Below are 21,740 nucleotides of genomic sequence, written 5' to 3'. Positions count from 1 at the left end.
ATTATTTTGAGCAATTACCAATAGTGTCCACTGCCTTTAATGAAGGTGCACATCTATTACATCCTCTGGTCAGGGCACTTCTATGAGGACAATTTAAAATTGTACTGGAACTTTGTAAAGGGCACTGCAGACAAAAGCACAGGGCACCACTGCAATGGACCCTTTCCATGTAATATGTAAATTGCACATAGCACGAGCGCACTTTCATTTTGGTTGGCAAAAATGAGGGAATATCGCACTGTTTTTGTACATGGCTAATGGCTGCATTGACGCAGGTGCGATTTGCACCTCTGTTTGTAGTGCACAACTCTATGGCGTGTTACCAATAGGGTCTGTGAGCATGCATCAATGTAATTAGCATGGGACGTAAAGCCGTTGGTCCCATGTGTTATGTAATGCATGTAAAAGGACCCAGTGCACTTATCAAAAAGAGAAGGGGTTCCCCGGTGTTCCTGGTTGTAGACCCTTCTAGGGGCTACATAACTGGGTCTCAGAATTCATCACTGCAATAACCTATCTTTCTGAAAGTTTGTATATACTCAGCGCCTTGAGTACCTTGTTTGGTAGATATGTATGTACATGTACATATGCGCTATATAAGACTTCTATATCATTATTATTATTATTATTTTTATTATTATTTCATTAAAAGGGTCCATTGCAGTGGGTTATTTCGATGGATGATTCAAATGAAAAGCTGTATTCCCAACTTATTTTTTCTTGCCGCCTTTTTTCTTCTTCTTGACCCTGATTGGTTCTTCTTCTTCCTCATCCTCGTCGTAGTCTGGCTGTGTCTTGGCACTCTTTATCCTCTGGGTTAGATCCTTAGATAACCTCTTCACATCAGATAAATCACCTCCACCCTCTGCCAAAAACAAAACCATCACAAATTATTGGAGGTTCTTTTAAAGGGGAGGTATGGACCATGTGAACTTTGTTTACCATTAGTGTGACCTTGTACATTCTTTAGGTGTTCTGGCAGGCAATATACTGCACAGGTCCATGGAAAAGTTGACATTTTGTGTCCTAATTTCCACATAAATCCAAGAATTATGAAAGTAAAAGCTGGACAAGTTTCGAGATGTGCCCTCTTTCATCATATCAAAAGGTGATAGGAATGAGACAGTGCAATCTCCATAAAATATAAGATTATATGTTTTCTTCATTAGGCTGTGTACAAATCGTGCCTGCAGGAAGTCCAGGCTCTGTGGCTCTTTTGTAAACATGTGATGTCACAGGTCACATCCTCTATAGGTTTGGTATCCATCTTCAACATTATTAATTAATTAGTTTTCAATCCCCAAGATTATAGACAGCAAAAAGGTCAAGAAATTTGAAATGCACAGTGGACGTCATTTCAGCAAGCAATTCTTTTGATACAGACATTGACCATTACTGTCAATGATATATTGCATATAACAACATATTTGCTTGCTGAAATGACACCCATGTATATTTCACCATCCAACGAAAAATTAAGCTCCAGTTCCCCATCTTGCGCTTTCGGTGCTCAGTAATCTTTGGGTTTCCCCAGTAGGACTACATTCCTCCCATCTCTAAACTTGAGATTTCTTCAACATCTTCAGGCCAAAAATATAACAAAAATATAAAAAGTAACAATAGTGTTTACTCTTAAAGGCACTGGACACCTTCGGTAATTGTCAAAGACCAGTCTTCTCACTTGGTGTATCTCAACATATGCATAAAATAACAAACCTGTGAAAATCGGATCTCAATTGGTCGTCGAAGTTGCAAGATAACTACAAAAGCAAAAACACCCTTGTCACACGAAGTTGTGCGCTTTCAGATGCTTGATTTCGAGACCTCAAAAATCTATTTCTGAGATCTTGAAATCAAATTCGTGGAAAAATACTTCTTTCTCAAAAACTACATGTAGGTCACTTCAGAGGGAGCCGTTTCTCACAATGTTTTATACTATCAACCTCCCATTACGTGTTACCCATTATTTTGAGTAACTACCAATAGTGTCCACTGCCTTTAATCTCAAGTACATACGTACCTGTAACAGCCGAGTTGACCATGTCTTTCAAATCTTCCTTGCTCATTTGACTGACGGCAGCAAGTTGACTCATGAAGTTCTTCTCTTGTTCCTAGCAGAGTAAATAAATATCAGGGTGTTAAATCCGCTGACTACAAATAAGAGCAAGTTCAAGTGTGCACAATGGTTAACTAAAGGTTGACCATTTTGACTCGAACCCAGGCTGGTCGACCATTGGTTGACTACTGTGGTCGACCATTTGGAACCAGCCTTGAGCCCATGGTTTCTTCACATGTTCCATTCTAACATGTGTTAAGCGCAGAGGGGAACCAGTGACACTTTAGCGAAAAGGCAGAAGGTTGGCTAGACTTCCAAATTGGTTGGTGGACTAAATGTGCGCACTTGAACTTGCTCTAAGTGAACCAGACTAAGATAATGCAAGTTTTCTCTGAAATCACGTTCTATTGTAATGTACAAATAGAGCCGCTTATGACCCGATTCCATTTCAAACAAATCATGTTTTTACACAGTCACCCTAAACTGCATACAGTTATAGACATATCACATGATCATCGAAGAATGAGAGGACCACAACCTCGTTCCCAGGGGCGATCGATCTCACCGCGCCATTTTTTCCCAGCATGCCTTGCTCGATCATAACCCCTGGAATTGGCAAATTTAAATGTGCTACATGCTAGCACATTTAAATGAGCCATGAATGAGCGTATATATTCAATCTCATCTATGCACGCATACATGTCTTTCCTCTTAAAGAATGTTTTTGTTTTTGTTAAAATTAAATAAAACATATTCGTGTCATAAAAAACGCGGGCGTAATCAACATGCTAATATCTTAAAACTACAGGCGCACGCACTTGACATCTAATGCATAACCAATTTCCTGAGCCAATCAGCGTTGTTTCCCAGTACATCCCTCCCAGGGGTTAGTGACGAGAGGTATCGATACAGCGCGCTGCCCATGGTAGCGATGCTTTTGTGCATTACCATACTTGGTAGAGTGGATCTGTCAGGGGCCTAATTAAAATGGCCCAGATTCTAGCACATTTTTATTAACCAGTTGCAGAGCGACAAATTGTTCAGTATTTTCTTAACTTGCTTAATATTTTTAACCTCTGTGAAGTGCCTCGGGACCATTTTGGGGTTAAGGGCGCTATATAAAAGCGTGTTTGTTCTTTTTATTATTATAAGATTATGCTTGGAAAAATGGCGCAGCGCAATCGATCTCACCTGAGAACGAGGAATTGCTGTCTGCCCTTGGGAGTCACGTGCATGTAAAGATATGGTGCATGTCTATTAATGCGCACATTGCTTTAAAAATGTATTCATATTGCACAGTAACACACTGCCAATGTGACTCCCTTAAAGGTGCAACCAAGATTCATCATGAGTGATAACGCCAGGTGAATTTGGTCAATACTCAACGCTCATTCTCATACCTCAAGTTCTTGGACCATAGCTCGTTCCAGTTCCTGATTGAGTTCTTCTTTCTGCTCAGCTAGCTCTCGTTTCATCTCTAGTTCTAGCTTACTGATAGCTTGCTTGTGTCTGGTTGTCAGAAGCATCTGATTCATGATACTCAGTGCAGACCTGTGAAGATGGTTTCAAGACAAAGCGTTGGTTGAAATTAACAGACGTCTATTCCAAAGTAAATTAATATTGGTACTTGAGATAAAATGAGTCGGGCTCTGTAAATTTGAGTCACAGGGGTGGGGGGGGGAGGGGGGCACAATAAACTTTTAAAGACTCAATTGGTCATCTAACTTGCAAGAGAATAATGATAAAAAACCACCCTTGTAGCACACATAATTTGTGTGCTTGCAGATGCGTAAAAAAAGGCTACTAATATCTTGAGTGAGAATTACCTCTTTCTCAAAAAACTACTTCAGAGGGAGCCATTTGTCACAGTTGTTCTATACTGCCAACAACACCTCTCAATTGCTCATTACCAAGTACAAAGTTTTTATGCTAACAATGATTTTGAATAATTACCAATAGTGTCCAGTGCCTTTCACAGCAAAATTCCTACATTATTGTCTTTCCACCCCAGAAGCTTTCCACGTCTTATGTTTTTAGATGGGTGTATTTCAATAGAGAGGGAAACTTACTGTGCTACTCTGAAGATGTGCGCAATCATCATGCAGTTGGTGTTATATGAGATGAGATGGTGCATAAACAAACCACGTGCAACAACACAAAGAAAAGGGTGAACAAATAGATGTGGTTAAAATCATGCAAACATAGCAAGAAACTATTTGGCTATATTTTACTAACTATTTTAGGGTCATGTCAGACGAGGCAATTTACAGCCAACCAGTTCCAGGCAATCTCCAAGATGAGAGTCTATTCACATTTGAATGTTCTCATAATTATATTGGGAATCGTAAGACATTGTAATGACAAAGCCATTGTAATGACAAATGACAAAGCCGATATAAACTGTTGCCCAGGTTGTATACTCCCAAGGGAGCTGAGAAACATTAAACAAGGATATTACTGGCCCTTTGACCAGGGGTGGATTTCACTAAGAGTTAGGACTAGTCTTATCTCGAGTTAGGACCAGTTACACATCCTAACTTTAGGACTATCCATGCAATTTGTATAGCTCGTACCCTAACTCTTTGTGAAATCGACCCCAGGGCACTAATGTAAAGCGCATTGATACAGTTATTGTGAAATGCGCTATATAAGAATTTGTTATTATTATTTATTATTTATTGTTTGAAAAATACCGAAGTGGTCAAGAAGGAGCATGCACTTAAGCTGGTTGCCTCCAAGTTGCCTTGTGACGTCACATGCACGCCTACTGAAAGTGTTGGCCCAGAAAAATATATACAATCATGTAGTTTTTTAAGCTCACTTACGCTGATTGCCTTCTGGTAATTTCTTTCTTCTCTTCTTCAAGCTGAGAGACGAAAGTCCTGGAAGAATAAACATCAACATGTTTAAATATTGGAAGATAAATCAAAACAATTCTTAAATTGAAACTGATGAATGAAATATAACGGCAGCATTCCGAGTAAAAAAATACAGAAAAAGCAGAGACATGTTTATTTTCCAAAGGGAGGTGTTGAAAGTCACTTTAAAAAGTGTTTTTTATTTCTTTTAGCCATGTCTTTTTCAATAAAATTAAAATGTGTGACAAGATGGTGAACTCTCACCTCCCAACTGAATCATTGATGGTAAAATTTGAAAAGTGTCACCTTCAACTTTGGACACATTTGTGATGACTTATGTAAAAAAGGAATAAATATTATTAGCTAAAACTTGATTCATGTATATCCGGGCAGATGATGAATTGACTTTGGCCGCAAGTTATTTGTTGCAAATAAGTTTTGGTGGCCAATCGAATACCAAGCTTCATGACTACTAGTTCAAGCTCACTGGTACTTGGCCATGTTATTTGATTTTTAGTTTGTTTTATGAAATATCGCGTAATATCATGAGGACACGGACGGCCACCCTGAGGTGAGGGCTACACATTAAAAGATTTGAGCCACCGACCCAAATCAACTGCCACCAGGGGCACTTTGCCACCTACTCCTGGGGCTGAAACAGGGTCACCCCCGCGCCGGATGTCTTCAAAGTCTGTAAGGACATAGGCATGGGTATCATCATTATGGTTTATAGATGCAGGAAAATTTATATCTCACTTTTCTTTGAGTAGTTTCTTGGCTTCATATTTGTCTTGCAACACTCTTGCCTGACGCTGTCGAGCTTCTTGTAACTTCTCCTGTACCTCATCTATCTCTCTCAGATGTTTCTTAATGATACGGTCTGTTTGGTGCTCCGAGACGGCTTGGTTTGTTGACACTGAATCCACAATTTGCTCCTGATAAATATACGATAATAGGGAGCTTGAATCTAAGGGACCGATTTGTGAAGCCACTTAAGCAGAATAAATAGCTGAAGAGGATCACAGCATACTAATCGAAACGTTGACAGAGTCTTCTCAGAAACAACTCGACTCAAAAGAGATTTACACATGGTGCTTACCACAAACCTCAACTTACACCAAAGTTATGCTTAACAAAATAAGCTTACCAGCCAAGATGCCATGTCACATGTACAATCTGTGACTGGTTTCCTGCTTATTTTGTTACAGCATTCGAGCAAATACAAAATGTTCACCTGAATAAAGCCATTTGTTCTGCTTTGTCTCATAATTCTTTAGCTCATGAAACGTGGATAAGTATTACGTGTGCCAATATATAATAATTTTTTTTTTGATATTTCAACTTTAAAAAAAAAATCTTTTTTATTTTACCCCTATTTGCCTTTTTTGACTTGTTTCTTCATACTGATAATTCCAACAAACAACTCATTTGCATGTAGCTTGATCCCATCACATTTGTATATGATCTTACCTGCAGTTCCTTGATAGCTTTATCCTGTTTCTTAATGATGTTTTTCCTCCTGGCCTGTCCGACTTGGAGCTTGCCAATGAGGACACCAAGCTGAGCATCTTGAGCTTTCAGAGCTTCCTTTATCTCTAGAGCTAGACGGGATCGCAGATCTGACTTAGCCTGCTCAATGGATTTCATTTCGGTGGCTACTTCCTGGGCCTAAAATACACAGAAACAAAGATGGTTCCTTTTCACTATTGTTAAGCATCTTGTAAAGCATTACATTGTGCTATCAGAATTAGATCTCATAATAATCAAACGTAGTCCCACATCTGGAAGGAAAACACTGTATGTTACAGCACCAGGAGCGTCACTGGGTGACGGGACATAATAATAATAATAATAATATTTAAAATTTATATTGCGCCCCTTACATACAAAATGATCAGAGGCGCAGAACAGAGTGGAAGAAAAAGACAAAGAAAAAAGACTGGTCACCAGGCCAGTGCCCAAACAAAAGTATATGGATATGTCTGTCCTGCCAACAGAGAATTAATTACTAATTACATAGGCCTATCTCTGCTGGCATTGTTAATGTTTTGACCTTTTCAGGAGACAGACGCCTCTAACCCTAACTATGCTAAAATTCTAAACTAACTGGCAAGGTGACCATAGAAGAAGACATGTGCGCTATATAAGGAGCCACAATTATTATTATTATTATTATTATTATTATTATTATTATTATTATTATTATGTACACAAACAAACTTTTAACCATTTTAGAGTCTACTGCATCCTTGTACTCACGTGTTGTTCTTTAAGACGTGAAGCTTGTTTCTCAGACCCGGCTGATTCCAGCTCTTCCTCCTGTTTTTTCTTCAGGGCTTCCAGGCGCTCTCTTCGATGAGCCAACTTGGCTTCAAAACTTCAAACGAAAATCAAGAAAATTCTTTATTACAGGGTAACAAAAAAAGACGACAATTTTTCACCCCACAAAATTACAATTCTAATAAGGAAATCTCTTCCCTGGAATGCAGCTCGTTTTCAACACTGTGTTTTTGTACATCTTGTAAAATTCAGGCAAAACTGTGGGACGACTATATTGTATGTTATTTTGTTGTACATATTGCAGTTCAACTTAATTCGTAAAGGGAACATTAGTTTGATTAAAAGTTATTAAAAGTCCAGATACTTACAGCTTCTGATGTTTCATTTTAGTCATCTGTAACTGGTTGTTGACTGTTATGGTGTTCTGCTCATGTTGAAGCAAAATTTGTCTCCGTGCTCTGAAAACAAAACCAATTAAATACAAAAACTATCAACATATGGGTATGTATTCTCCTGAAGACGATCAGAGCATACTGATCGAAACAAGAAGATCTGAAACATGTTTACCTGGAATCAACCATGACCAGTACAGCATCTGTTTAACCCTTTGGAGCCCATAGTGGCTGCAGGCTGTTTGTACCGAAATGCCTAGACCGGTCGTAAATGGCCGCAGTATTTGAATTTTTTTTGCAGAAACAATGGGATCAAAGAAAATATTTTGGACTAAATTGACATTTTCCAATGTAAACATGCAGAATCTATAACTCAAAAACAAAACCATGTATTTCTGTTTCTTATCCATTTTCCTGACATTTTACCTCAAAATAGCGGTAAAAAGAAATCACAAGAATAACAATGTCTGTGCACAATTGGTAATGATTATCCAGAAATTAATAATTGACAAACACAATGGCTCAATTTGTCCAAGTATAAGCACTGTAGCAAGTGTCCTATTTCTAGTTTTACTGTTGTGGAACAGAGTCTTACTCTTCATCTAAGCCACTCTGAGTATCTAGTAGCCGGCTAACAGTCTTAGCCTGTTGCTCGGCTAGCTGCTTCTCCTCAGCCTCCTCTCGCTGTTTCTGCTCTTCCCATAATGCTTTGCGTTGCGCAAGCCGTTCCCGCATCTCGCCTTGCTGCTCTTGCTTCAATTCGTCTTGCTTCTCTGATATAGGGAAAAGTTTAAGCGTGTTAACGAAATTATCAAGTTACAGCCTAAAGGGTTTTGATACTGTGAAATTGTTTTACTCGAGCATCACTGAGCGACAGATATGAGCACTATATAAGAAGGGACTATTATAACTTTTTTTTTTATTAAAGAAATACTTACCTTCAAATGCTTTGACATTAGCTGAATGTCTCCTCATAATCTTGTTGGCTTCTTTTTCCGATAATCTTGCCCTCTCAGCCATGATCTCAAACAACGATTCCTCTTGTTTGGTAATAGACTCCTGGCGGCTTTGCTCCAATTGCTATGATCGCCAAATTATAAAGAATTAATGATTATAAGTAAGGTTTGCAGTGACACCATGTAAAAATGTATTTTGTGAAAAGTGGTGGCTCTGAGAAGAGCCGGTTGTTCTGCTCATCGTTTTCAGTGTGCTCTGACCCTCTTCTAGAGAATAAATACTTCTTTAAAAACCTTTAGACATGTTATACGCCACTCATTTCTGTATAATCGCCACCATATGCCCAGATATTGATTCTTGTTGTTTTTTTGGTCCCTGTTATTTCCAGGACAAATGTCAGGAAAATCGGCACAATATTTAAGTACCTCCATCACGGTAAAGGTTCGAAGTCACAAAGAAAACACATAAGTAGAAATGGAAGGAGGGAATTGAAACAATATATTTACCTGTCTAAGTGTCAGCATATCCTCTGCTTCCCGATGGTCCAACTCCTCTAAGAGACTATTCCGCTTGTCTCGATGCTGCTCCAGAAGATTATGATGTGCCTGAAGACAAAATAAGAAATTGCTTTCAAAGCATATTCTGGGAATAAAATCAGTACATGTCCTCCTTTACATGCATTTATTAACCACTTCATTTGGGCCAACGTGTGTATTCGCCAAATGTCTGGAATGGCTTATGGAAGTGGATGGTTTATTCCGGCCTAAACAACTTCAGAGAGCCCTCTTTGTTGCCAACCAGACATCTGACGGAAATAACCACCCAGACTTTCCATCGAGTAGCGTGCACAGGCATGTACATGTACCTATTGTAGTATGCTTTGTTTTACTTGTACAAAGAAGGACCAAAGTAGCTCTGATTTAATCAACCAATTGCCAATGCACAGTCTAAACATTGGGCAAGTTTAAAGGGCATAATAATAAGAATATCAAAGTTTGTTCATCTTCCAAACAAGGTACTCAAGGCACTGAGTATATACAAACTTTCAGAAACATAGGTAATTGCAGTGATGAATTCTGAGACCCAATTAGTTAGCACCTTATAAGGGTTTACAAGGTGCTACGGCGCATACAGCAGCCACAGCCAGGAACACCGGGCCGAACCCCTTCTCTTTTCGATAAGTGCACTGGGTCCTTTTACATGCCTTATTACACAACACATGGGATCAATGGCTTTATGCCCCATCCGAAGGACGAAGCAATGGTTAAGTGTCTTGCTTAAGGACACAAGTGTCACGGCTGGGGGATTCGAACCCACACTCTGCTGATCAGAAACACCAGAGTTTGAATTCGGTGCTCTTAACCGCTCGATCACGTCACTTCCATGACACTGGCATTGTATACTGCTAGGGTTAAGCATGAGTTCCATGCAATAAATCATTATACCTGTACAAAGTCCGTTATATTAACAGCCTTAGAGGCAGCCACTTTAAGCTCTTCCATCTCCTCTTCTTGTCCTTTCTCCTGCTTCCGAAGTTTCTTCTCACGGAATTTACGCAACTTCTCACCCAGTTGGAGACTCTGACTAATTACGTCTATAAAAAAAAGACACATCCAAAACTTTATTTCAACTGAATGTGTGCAGAGGTATTTAAACTTGCAGGCATACAATCATGCTCAGAATCCAATAATGTGGCTGATGTTGGGTAACTGTAGACTGAGGACTACTCTAGTAAACTGGTAATGCTTTACATGGCATCAGGCATACCACTATTATCAGAGTTGAGAGTTTGGGTGTTGAGTTAGAATACATGGTTTTGATTTTTTTTGGGTTAAAGGAACACGTTGTCTTGGATCGGTCGAGTTGGTCTTTGAAAAGCGTTTGTATTACCGTTTGTTATAAAATGCATATGGTTAGAAAGATGTCTTAAAGGTAGAATACAATGATCCACACAGATATGCCTCGGAATTGCGTGGTCTTCCTTTTAAAATTTGACTCCCATAAACGGCTGACCGTGTTTGTCAACGAGGTAAAAGGAAAACCACACAATTTTGAGTGATACTTGTGTGGATCATTATATTCTACTTTTAAAATATATCTCTAATCATATGCATTTTATAACAAATGGTTACAAACGCTTCTCAAAGACCAACTCGACCGATCCAAGGCAACGTGTTCCTTTAAGTGTTGAAGAATCTTAGTATAAGTTAAATAAGGGAGTTACAACTATTCTTCAGGACGTATAGTTTCTGCACTTTAATTGTTTTTATTCTTTCTATTCCGGGGTGGATTTCACAAAGAGTTAAAGACAAGTCTTATCTCAAGTTAGGACAAGTTACTCATCCTAACTTAGAACTAGTCTTAAAGGCAGTGGACACTATTGGTAATTACTCAAAATAATTATTAGCATAAAACCTTACTTGGCAACGAGTAATAGGGAGAGGTTGATAGTATAAAACATGTGAAAAACGGCTCCCTCCAAAGTGATGTAGTTTTCGAGAAAGAAGTAATTTTCCACAAATTTGATTTCGAGACCTCAGATTTAGAATTGAGGTCTCGAAATCAAGCATCTGAAAGCACACAACTTCGTGTGACAGGGGTGTTTTTTTCTTTCATTATTATCTCGCAACTTTGACGACCAATTGAGCGCAAATTTTCACAGGTTTGTTATTTTATGCATATGTTGAGATACACCAAGTGAGAAGACTGGTCTTTGGCAATTACCAATAGTGTCCAGTGTCATTAAGTTTTTAATATCCCCTATAGGACTAGTCCTAATAGGACGAGTCCTAACTCTTTGTGAAATCGACGCCTGGGTTTATACGTGAATGAGGTCTTTTCTTTACCTGCTTGATGATTCTCTTGTATCTGGGCCAAGTCTGCTTCATACTGTTTCATTATACTGAAGAAAAAAAGTAAATATTGATTTATCAATTAATAATTTGTAGCGTTCAATTTAACTGTTGAGATATTACAATACAGAATTTGAGATCGATTTTAAACACTTTATTTCAACATAGTTTATGGCTATACAAATTATTGATGTAAGGATATTCTTTATATCCCCTATGCAAATTGAACATCCATTATGTTGTTGCGGTAGCCGCTGCTAAAACGTAGAATTCAATCGAACTGCCTCTAGCTGCCGGGCAACCTCGGTAGTCTAGTTGGTAAGACACTGCTCTAGAATAATATAAATATAGAATAAGTAATATGCCTGTGATTTTGTTCACAGGACTCAGGAAAGTATACATTGGTATAAGGGTAGAAACCAAAATTATTATACAAACTATTTCACATTAGTTACCTATCTCTCTGCTCCTCCAATAGCTGTTGATCATCAATCAATCCATCCATGACAGTTTGTACATCAGATACACGGGTCTGGATCCCTGTCTCTTCCCTTGTCTTTATTCCATTATACTGCAGGGCCAGCGCCCTACGACGTTCGAGCCTCTGCTGCAAGATCTAGAGGAGCAAAACATAATAAACAATTATTAATTTTTGCTTTTTACCCATATACACCGATGTGTGTAGCACTGTATACTCAGTACTTTCCCGAGTCCTGTGAAAAAAATCACAGGCATTTTACTCGGGTGGGATTCGAACCCACGACCTTTGCAATTCTAGAGCAGTGTCATACCAACTAGACCACCGAGATTGCCCGGTAGCTAGAGGCAGTTCGAATCAGTACCCGCTGCTAAAACATAGGATTCGAACTGCCTCTAGCTACCGGGCAATCTCGGTGGTCTAGTTGGTATGACACTGCTCTAGAATTGCAAAGGTCGTGGGTTCGAATCCCACCCGAGTAAAATGCCTGTGATTTTTTTTTTTCACAGGACTCGGGAAAGTACTGAGTATACAGTGCTACACACATCGGTGTATATGGGTAAAGAAAGCAAAAATTAATATTCTTTATCCCCGATGCAAATTTAACATCTATTAAATAATAAACAATTACATGTACATCAAGAATCTCTCTCTCTCTCTATTGACCCAATTCACCTGACGTCATCATCAGAATAGTCTTGGATGCGCCATACATGTACAGGCATGCAACTGCTAATTGAATTTTTTTTTGTTTTTAAGGCACAACACAAGCGCAGAGCGAGGCAGCCAAAACGCCATGGGACATGAGACCCATAATGGTACCCTAGAAAATGTTGAGGTGTATTATGCTCTAAGGTGCATTGTTAGCATGTACATAAACTATATTTTAAACTATTGTAGTTGCACATTGTTATTGCCAGGCATATACTAGGCTTAAAAACGCGGAATTCCGCGGAAACGCGGATGAGTTGTATGCCTGGCCATATAGACCTTATGCATTGATGTCATCCAGCCACCACTATAGAGGTAAAACGGTGACGAAACAATCGTTTTGGGTGTCAACTCTCTTTTGTGCATGTTTGTCTACGATTTTGACACCCAAAGTGACACCAAGGCCCAATTTCATAGAGCTGCTAAGCACAAAAATTTGCTTAGCATGAAATTTCTTCCTTGATAAAAACAGGATTAACGACCAAATTTTCGTTTCTTGCATATTGCTTGTGACTGGTATTCAGCTGTTGTTTGCTTATCCTGAAAATCACGTGGAAATTTGGTTGGTAATCCTGTTTTTGTCAAGGAAGAAATGTCCTGCTAAGCAAACTCCTGTGCTTACTAGCTCTATGAAATTGGGCCCAGAGGCACATGTGAGTACGCTGCGCATATTGCAAGGGGTCTATGGAGCCTTGTGAAATAATCCTCCGTCTATCATCCGACGCTGATTCCAACTTACTGCTGCTTGTCTGGCTGCTTCTTCTCCAATCATTCTCTCCGCTTCCGCCATATTCTCACTCAACTTTTCAAATAAAGCATCAATCTGCAAAACAAAATTCAATGAGTTTATTGATCAAGAATGGTCACCTTTTTTCGTTTTTTGGAAAAAAAAAGAAACGTACATTTCTTAAATAAACCAGGTTGCCTCCAGGGCAATAATGGCTGCCTTTTCACACTGATCGTTTTACCCCTGGTCTGCACTCTGTCTCCCCTGGCAAATGGGCATGTACCCTGGGAATAGCCAACCCTGCTCCGGAATAGGGGGTAAGCGGTAATACCCTGGGGCAATCTTGAAACATACAACCAGAACCCTGTGGAATAGGGAACCAGTGTGAACGTGCACCAGGGTAACCACGGGGTAAAAAAAGGCCCAAAGGTCTCCCCAGGACTGTTTTCCACAGGGATAAGAATTATAGTGTGATAAGGGCTTAAACAACCATTAAGGTTAGGGGCGACTCTAGGTCGACCCAAATACTTTCTTGTTTCAGACAGGCGGACTCTACATTGGCTCAGCTCATGACAACTTTGACGTCTGACACCACATGAACAAAGGCGCTCCACAGTCGTTCCGATTGACTGCAACAGTCGATCTATCAACTTCTAGCGCATTCAGTCGCTCCTACATGTATTACTGTTTCATACGTCGACTTGTTCATGTACCTAATTCAGAATTTGGTTCAGCGCGACTCTGGAGCACCCGTCTGAAAGGGGTGTAAGATAGCTTCGCGATGCAGTGGTCCGAAAGACCAACTGGATGAACGGAATAATTTGAAAAGTTATCTACCTCTTCCTCGCTGAGTTCAGTCTCCTTTGCCAGATCCTCCCTGATCTTTAGTTGATTCTCTTGGATAACATTTCCCTGTAGACATAAACGCACAAGTTATAACAAATCATGGATTACAAAGCGTGGAAGACCGGGTACACACCAAAAAAAACTAATGATTAAACAAACTTACCTAGCACAGCAGCTATTGATATATGTAGACTGTTTCCTTTATAAGGACTTGTGTTTTTAGAGAAAGGGACTCAACAAAATTTCAATCGGAGAAATGTTTATGCATAAAACGATTCTCAGATTGTAAATAAAACAAAATAAATAAAATTCTGCGTGGACATAACCGCTTCAGATTTTCACAACTTATTATTATTATTATTATTGGTTTATTAAAAAACAATAAAACTTGGCAGCCAGAGGCTGAATTGCATTTAAAATTACAGGGCATAAGAAAATATATATATACTTTTTTTAAAATTACAGAAAAACATTACAAAATATATTTTTATTTATTTAAAGGGTCTATGTAACTTTTGTAGGACAAAAAAACACAATGTCCACAGATTTACACTAAACTTACACAGTTTGAAGATAATGATATTAGAAAGCTTCCCTGAAAATATTACATGAAAATAATTTTCGTCTCATGAGACGAAAACTATTTTAATAATTTACAAACGTACTTCATGACATTGTTTTACTCATTTCTCAAAAACTACAGCATCTCAGTAAGTAATATTTTAAGGGAAGCTTTCCACTGTCATTATCTTCAAACCCTGTAAGTTTAATGTAAATCTATGGACATTTTGAAAAAGTACCCAAATCTTTTAAGTACAATTACAAAATACAAGATATACAAAGACTAAAATGCAAAAATACTTTCCACTAGGGAGGCATAACACACTTCTTGCTACAAGCTCTGTTAAGTGCTACTTATTGCGAGTTACGCAGCATGCCTGGGTCACCAGTCACCTGTTATGACCTAAAACCGAATGTGGTTGTTTTTATTCTGTCCAAATGGGCTAAAAGATAAAACCCAAAGTGGTTTTAAAGTGTTAAACCAACTTTTACCAACCAGTTTCGATTTTAACTTGGTTCGGTCATGTTTTAAGAGCATTCAGACACACACAATTAAAACCGAATGAGTTAAAACTACTTAAAACTACTGTTTTGAACGACCTCATAGTTAATTCTTTAAACAGCTACCTGAGCGGAATGTTTTCAACGGAAATGGTATTTTAACTTGTTTATAATGCACTTGTAAACCATTTTAATGTAATTTTGATATGTGTACACTTCTGAATTTTTCGTAATTATCAATTAAAAAATCAGGCCCCAACCTAAAGGTTTTAAAAAACTAAAAACACTTCTGCCGTTGACGGCGCACATCAAAGGACAATGCCGCTGACGTCATGTCTGGGAGTTTGCTTTGTTATACCTCCACGATGCAACAAAGCGGCTTTACAAATTGGAGCTCCCACTTATGACATTTTGAGATTGATTACCTAACGGGGCTTTTCGCAAATCTCTCAGACAAGTGCTGGATAAGGTCATTCGAAATTATTGTGTTTTTTACACAATTGAAATCCATTTATAATCGTATGACTCGATTTCGTTATTCATTGAAAACATTTTAAGTGAAATTCAGCAAAGTTCACGACTTGACATTATCGTTCAAGCAGGTCTTCAACAATATGTTAACCATTTAGTAAACAGAGAAAAATATGCTGAACAATAAAACAATGTGATAAAAGAGTTCATGAATGTTTTACAACGCTCACCATCCTACGGCTGAATGCTGGTCTAGTCTTCTCTAAAGCCTCCTCCATAGACAGTGGGTCCTTAGCTATGTCTGATCCCTGCCTCATTTCATCCTCTACTGCAGCTTGTTCTGATGCAATAGCCTGCATAGAGTTCTCTACAGACTAAAACATTCAAAAGAGAAATCGGTTAACAGGAATTGGTAAACACTTTGGTAATCACTTTACAAAATTAACGGCAATTAAAACTTTTGGTTAGAGAAGCCAACAGCAGCTTTTGATAGTATGCAGTATTTTGAGAAGCGTTTCACTTCGAAGAAATGTGATTATGTAAAAGCAGTTTTTATTCCCCAGATATTAAATCTGAGAAGCTTTACAATTTATGGCAAACCCAGAGACAATACGCCTTCTCTAATACAACTATGGTATCATCTTGTTCCCGCAGACCCAACCATAATTCATTAAATGGGATGCAAATTGGCGTCATCGACCGCCATATTTGATGAACTGGCACGCGTTAAGAGCTACCATTGGCTGAGAGTCTCTTGTTAATACATCAAAGATGGCGGTCAATTACTCAAATTATATTGCAACACATCTATACAGACTGGGTTGAGTGTAATAGAAATATATTTTTCTTGTTACCTACCTGGGTGTATTTGTCAATAAATTGATCAGCATATTCCTCATCTAATCTCTCCTTAGCAACAAACTTGCACAGAATAATCTTTAACAATTGCAGAAACACCTGGGAAAAAAAGAGTAACAAATTAATTAATACTCGGAATAAATTTGCGGGGAACCAGCAATGCAAAGGTTGTGGGTTCGAATGCTTGGTGGTTTAGTGGTCCAAGTGTTAGCCAGAGGGGTGTCTGGGTGTCCTTGGAACACCCTGTTTCAAATTTGAACACCCTGTTTTATCTGTCAATATTACATGTAAAAGTATTGTAAGTGAACAGTTTGAACACCCAGATTCTAAATTTCCTGCAAATTTGGACACCCTATTACAAAATCCTGGCTAAAACGTTGCTCTAGGAACATGAGGAATGCAAAGGTTGTGGGTTCAAATGATTGCTACCGGGCAATCTCGGTAGTCTAGTTGGTAAGACACTGCTCTAGAATTGCAAGGGTCGTGGGTTCGAATCCCACCCGAGTTATATGCCTATGATATTTTTTTCACAGGACTCGGGAAAGTACCGAGTATACAGTGCTTATTAATATTCTTTATCCTGATGCAAATTTAACATCTATTATATATGGTTCAAATGTTAATCTTACTGATGTTTTCTCCTGAAGAAGCTGATCTTCAAGCTTCTGTGTCTCTCTGAAATCCTGTAAACTCAGCTCTGTCTGCATCTTAGACCTAAAAATTATTATTAAATAAATCTCATATATCAGAAGTACTGTAGATACAATGTATGCAGTGAATAGGCCTGGCATAGTTTTACTACAGAAGAAATCTTTTAAAAATGCTATTGATATCAAAACGGACAATTCTTAACTCAAGTTTGAAATTTCTAAGGGTATGAAAGAGTGGGTCAAGGTCTTAAGTGCTTGTTTAGGACCAGCTGGGTCATGGCTGTGTGATTAACAGACTGATATCAGGTCCTTTATCATACAGCCATGATCTATCACAGTCAAAAGCCCCTATTATCATCATTATCCTTTGGCTGAAGAGCATGCAGGCATCTACAAAAATTCCTAAATACTGTCATCTTGGGCAAGTGTTGCAATTTGGTCTGATCACAGCATGCATAAAATCTCTCTGTACGTTTGTTGTTAATATGTTTAAGCGCTAAGAGGCTATTTGCAATCAGGCTATAGACGATGTGACCTATGTTTACATTCAAACCGCCCTCTGTTGACAAAAAACTGTATACACCATGTTTCGCCGGGCAAAAAGACGCCTAGTCATGGTAAGATTGCGTACACTTTCTAGATGGCTTCCAAAACTCAAAGGTTTTGCCTGACGGTATGCGCGCGAATCATGTTATGTTTTTCGATTGACGTCAGAGGTCACATCATTGTTACAATTATGTCTATTATTTATGTATTATTTTTAATTGTACTATTTTTCTGAAGAATAAAACTTACCCTGAGGGTTTAGTGAGAGCAGAGATGAGAAATGAATTCAAGTCTTTCTCTTCTTGTTTCTCTGCATCATAGCTCTCGATAGTCACTTGGCTATCGACAGCTCTTCCACTCACGCTGCTGGACTTCCGTTTCTGTCCGCTAGACGAGGGTGACTCCTCGTTCACATGGTAAATGTCCGTCAATGGAACCTTCCAAACAAACAGTAGTAAAAGTGTAATATGTAAAACTTGATCACAACACCAGGCCCCAATTTCATGGCTTTGCTTACCGTAAGCAAAGAATCGACGCTTACGGAAGCAGGGAATTCTGTGCTTCTGGCAAGCGTATTTCACGGGTTAGCTGCAAATTTTTGCTTCTGCACTCCCTGCTGCTAGGCATTCTATGCTTACAAGGCTAGCAAATTCGGCGCTTGCAAGTAATTTGGGAATCGTTCTCGTAACCGAGAATTCGGCGGTAAGCAGAGCCATGAAACTGGGCCCAGGGCATGAATATACCCACTAATGATGAATTACATAAAGTGCTTACACTGCCAACAACTGTTTTGTTAGCAAAAACCAGTTCTGTAATGTTCCTTTAAAGCAAGACGATAAAAGTGGCAGTCCTCAAGTCGACAGTAAAACTACTTTGTATAAATCTGTAACTTACTTCATCAGCCGGTAGATATGAGACTCGTTTCTCATACATTCCACTGTTAGTCCAATCATGTTTCTCTGCCTTCTGGATCTGATAAATTGTGAAAAGGATAAAATGTAGAAAATAGGGTCAATGGCGTTTCTAATTCATTTTAACTAATTACAAGTTGAACAAAGAAAAATAGAATAGAATGGGACTTGGACCCGAGACATACGAATTAAGGTAACAAATAACTTAGTTCGGGTGCTAGACAGAAGCTTTTAAAACTGTGGGCCTTTCTATCGTGCATTCAGGGATCACACCCATGATTACGATACAACTCGGGAAGCAACCTTGAGGATTTAACTTTTTGTTTCAAATATCAGGTGATATTAAAAATCACAAGGGAAATTGATTGGCTAAATAATTATTTAAAAAAAAATTAACAAAGAAAATTTACTAGTGCCTGGCACTACTTTTCCCACAGCAACAAGTAAAAATCTGTCCATTATCTAATTATTTTTAGCTTTTAAAGGCATTGACAGAAATTATATCAAACATTGCTATTGATTGATTTCTTTACAAGTAGCATGTGAATTTGAAAGATAAAACCTGAACAAAAACAGTTGTGAAGTTTGTAACCCTTAAAAAGTATTTTTGAGTTCATTTTTTGATGATGGCCCATTGAAAATCACCAGGAGGTGACTCAAATTAAGTTATTGTAATTCTTATCAGTATTTTATCATAAATTACAAAGATCATACTTACTCTTTCTTTTGCAAGTTCCTGGAAGAAACATCTTGCAACGATGATCGCAATCACGATCCCGACAAGAAGACCAAATATAACAGCCAGAGAAACTTCCACTGGATCTACGGCCCAGAAGCTTGCAGAGAACACAACATCCGCATCAACACAAGACATCTTCAATTCTCAATCAGCACGATATTTCTTGTAGAATAGATTTGTTTCAGTCATATCTGAAAGAAAATGTTTAAATTAAACCAGCTTTACTTTTGGTTTTTAAAGCTATGACTATGTACAAAAAAATTGGGATACGGGCGGCTCTTATTATAAATAAAGAGCACCCTTTAGAAGAGGTTCTGCTTATACATATCCATGTAAGGACAAAGATATTGACAAATTAGGGAGACCGCAATATAGGGCTAGATACATGTAGCTCAGTTGGTAGAGCGCCGGCACGTGAATCCGGAGGTCGTTGGTTCGATTCACACTCTAGTCAATTCTTTGTTCAACCCAAAAATCATTTAAAAATGTACAGTCAGTTTCCCTTGTGGTTTATATATAAATACATTCTGCAGTCCCAAATCATCTGCTTTGTGTTGACTTGTTTTACTGTCCTCTTATAACATCTGTTTAAAAGAGGAATTTTGCCAGTTCCAGTGATCTTGTTATAACAATGGTCGACTGTAATCAATTCATAAGTAAGGTAGTGGATCACTGGATCCATCAGAAACAGCAAAATGGTCTCATCCAGATGCTAATTTCTGGCAATCTACTGTGATTGGTCAGTGATCATCATGTGGCCATACCCGGCAAAGCTGTATGAAAAAATGGCGACGGGTATGATTGAACTTAATAGCATTCATGCTAGATTCTTCAGTGAGAAAAACTAGAAAAAAAAAAAAGTTCTTTAACGGCTGTTAAAAACCTTGCAGGGTTGTTGCCATGTGATTAATGCCCTCGCCTTCGGCTTGGGCCATTATCACACGGCAAAGACCCTGTCTGTTTTAAACGACCGATAAAGAACTTGTCGCTACCCTATTACTAGTATTACCTTATTATGGAAAAGTTTCTGTATGGCGCCACCACTTTTTCATTCGATATAAAATAATATAGTATATTATTTACCTCAATGAGATATCCCTTTTTGTAAAAATTAGTGAAAAAGTGGTGGCGCTGTACAGAAAGCTTTGATCATTGCACTAACGAAACAGTCTGCAACAGATTAGTAACAGTAACAGTTTAGGCTGAACTCAATAATATGAGTAGTATTTCTGGCCCATCTAGACTATGATCTTCACAACAAAGACACAAATTGAAAATGAAAATGTTCAAAAATGTACGAAAACGAAGGAAGTCATATTATATTTATTATTATTCAGTACTTTCCCCGAGTCCTGTGAAAAAAATCACAGGCATTTTACTCGGGTGGGATTCGAAACCACGACCCTTGCAATTCTAGAGCAATGTCATACCAACTAGACCACCGAGATTGCCCGGTAGCTAGAGGCAGTTCGAATCCTATGTTTAATAGCAGCGGGTACTGCAAACGATTTAATAGATAGATGTTAAATTTGCATCGGGATAAAGAATATAAATTTTTTTTTGGTTTTACCCATACACCGATGTGTGTAGCACTGTATACTCAGTACTTTCCCCGAGTCCTGTGAAAAAAATCACAGGCATTTTATATCTTATGGGTAAAACCAAAAATTAATATTCTTTATCCCGATGCAAATTTAACATCTATTAAAAATATTATTGTTATTATAAATTAAAATGTAAAATTGTAATTCAATTTTGTTTGAAGGCCCAAACAAATCACATATTCATATCCATCAACCCCCTGCTGTAACTATACTGGGTCATGTTACTCTAGTTCCTAAATGTTTGTGCAAACATTAACAGAAAAACAACAATTCTTACACAATGATAATCGCCATCGTCCATGTCCGACTGTGGAAACTGTGTAATATGAATTGATGACAAAAAGGGGGCCTGTCGTTGGAACGAATCTTTGAATTGAGTCAACAATCGTCACAATCGTCACTCCCATAAGGGGCGTGGCCAAGCCCTAGCGGTCTCTAAGAAAGTATAAAAATATAAGGTGCTAAGGCGTGGCCCAGCATCATTTTAGATTATTGCACGATGAGCACATTTTGAGACTGGAATTTTGGATAACGACTTTATTAATAAAATTAGGCCCGCCCATTAACCACATACCATGGTCATTATTTGACGGTGGTTTGCGGTCGTCACATCGACTAGCCAGTTCGGTACCAGTTTCAATTCAGACGACGTTTGATGTCGCTATGTGTAAACACCGCGGCCGCTATGTTGTTTTGGTCATCAATCAATCAATTTTAGGTTCATGTCAAAAGCCCTAAATGC

At 38.4% G+C, this 21,740-nt stretch overlaps 1 protein-coding gene and 2 non-coding genes across 4 annotated transcripts; 1 reads left to right on the top strand and 2 right to left on the bottom strand.

Annotated features, from left to right (window-relative positions):
• Positions 1 to 683: 683 nt before the first annotated feature.
• On the bottom strand, positions 684 to 21,319 carry LOC117294940 (trichohyalin-like). Of its 2 annotated transcripts, XM_033777494.1 has the most exons (24): positions 21,276 to 21,319; positions 19,374 to 19,585; positions 18,639 to 18,716; positions 17,994 to 18,181; positions 17,178 to 17,262; positions 16,549 to 16,647; positions 15,921 to 16,064; positions 14,149 to 14,223; positions 13,324 to 13,407; positions 11,851 to 12,011; positions 11,390 to 11,445; positions 9,989 to 10,137; positions 9,050 to 9,148; positions 8,525 to 8,666; positions 8,182 to 8,359; positions 7,563 to 7,652; positions 7,174 to 7,291; positions 6,385 to 6,582; positions 5,671 to 5,849; positions 4,882 to 4,938; positions 4,126 to 4,134; positions 3,457 to 3,607; positions 2,021 to 2,111; positions 684 to 865 (listed from the first exon to the last, which is right to left on the bottom strand). In XM_033777494.1, exons 2-24 carry the CDS (start codon positions 19,527 to 19,529, stop codon positions 711 to 713), a joined length of 2,742 nt encoding a protein of 913 aa, XP_033633385.1. In that variant the 5' UTR covers positions 19,530 to 19,585; positions 21,276 to 21,319; the 3' UTR covers positions 684 to 710. The 2 variants fall into 2 exon arrangements, with proteins under 2 accessions (XP_033633385.1, XP_033633386.1); XM_033777495.1 differs by lacking the exon at positions 4,126 to 4,134.
• On the bottom strand, positions 12,132 to 12,204 carry Trnas-aga. Its single transcript has one exon. It is a non-coding gene; the product is annotated as a tRNA-Ser (tRNA).
• Positions 12,283 to 12,355, top strand: Trnas-aga. Its single transcript has one exon. It is a non-coding gene; the product is annotated as a tRNA-Ser (tRNA).
• Positions 21,320 to 21,740: the final 421 nt, after the last annotated feature.

The sequence above is a fragment of the Asterias rubens genome, chromosome 9 (assembly GCF_902459465.1).
Source record: "Asterias rubens chromosome 9, eAstRub1.3, whole genome shotgun sequence".
Classification (NCBI taxonomy): Eukaryota; Metazoa; Echinodermata; class Asteroidea; order Forcipulatida; family Asteriidae; genus Asterias; species Asterias rubens.
The sequence above is the reverse complement of the archived record's forward strand: the minus strand, read 5'-3'. Positions and strand labels throughout refer to the sequence as shown.

Coding starts and splice junctions, on each gene's coding strand:
- LOC117294940 (XM_033777494.1), bottom strand. CDS start 19,529: ATGTCTTGTGTTGATGCGGATGTTGTGTTCTCTGCAAGCTTCTGGGCC. Junction 9,149..9,988: donor ATATAACGGACTTTGTACAG/GTATAATGATTT, acceptor TTTTGTCTTCAG/GCACATCATAATCTTCTGGA. Junction 2,112..3,456: donor CTATGGTCCAAGAACTTGAG/GTATGAGAATGA, acceptor TTACTCTGCTAG/GAACAAGAGAAGAACTTCAT.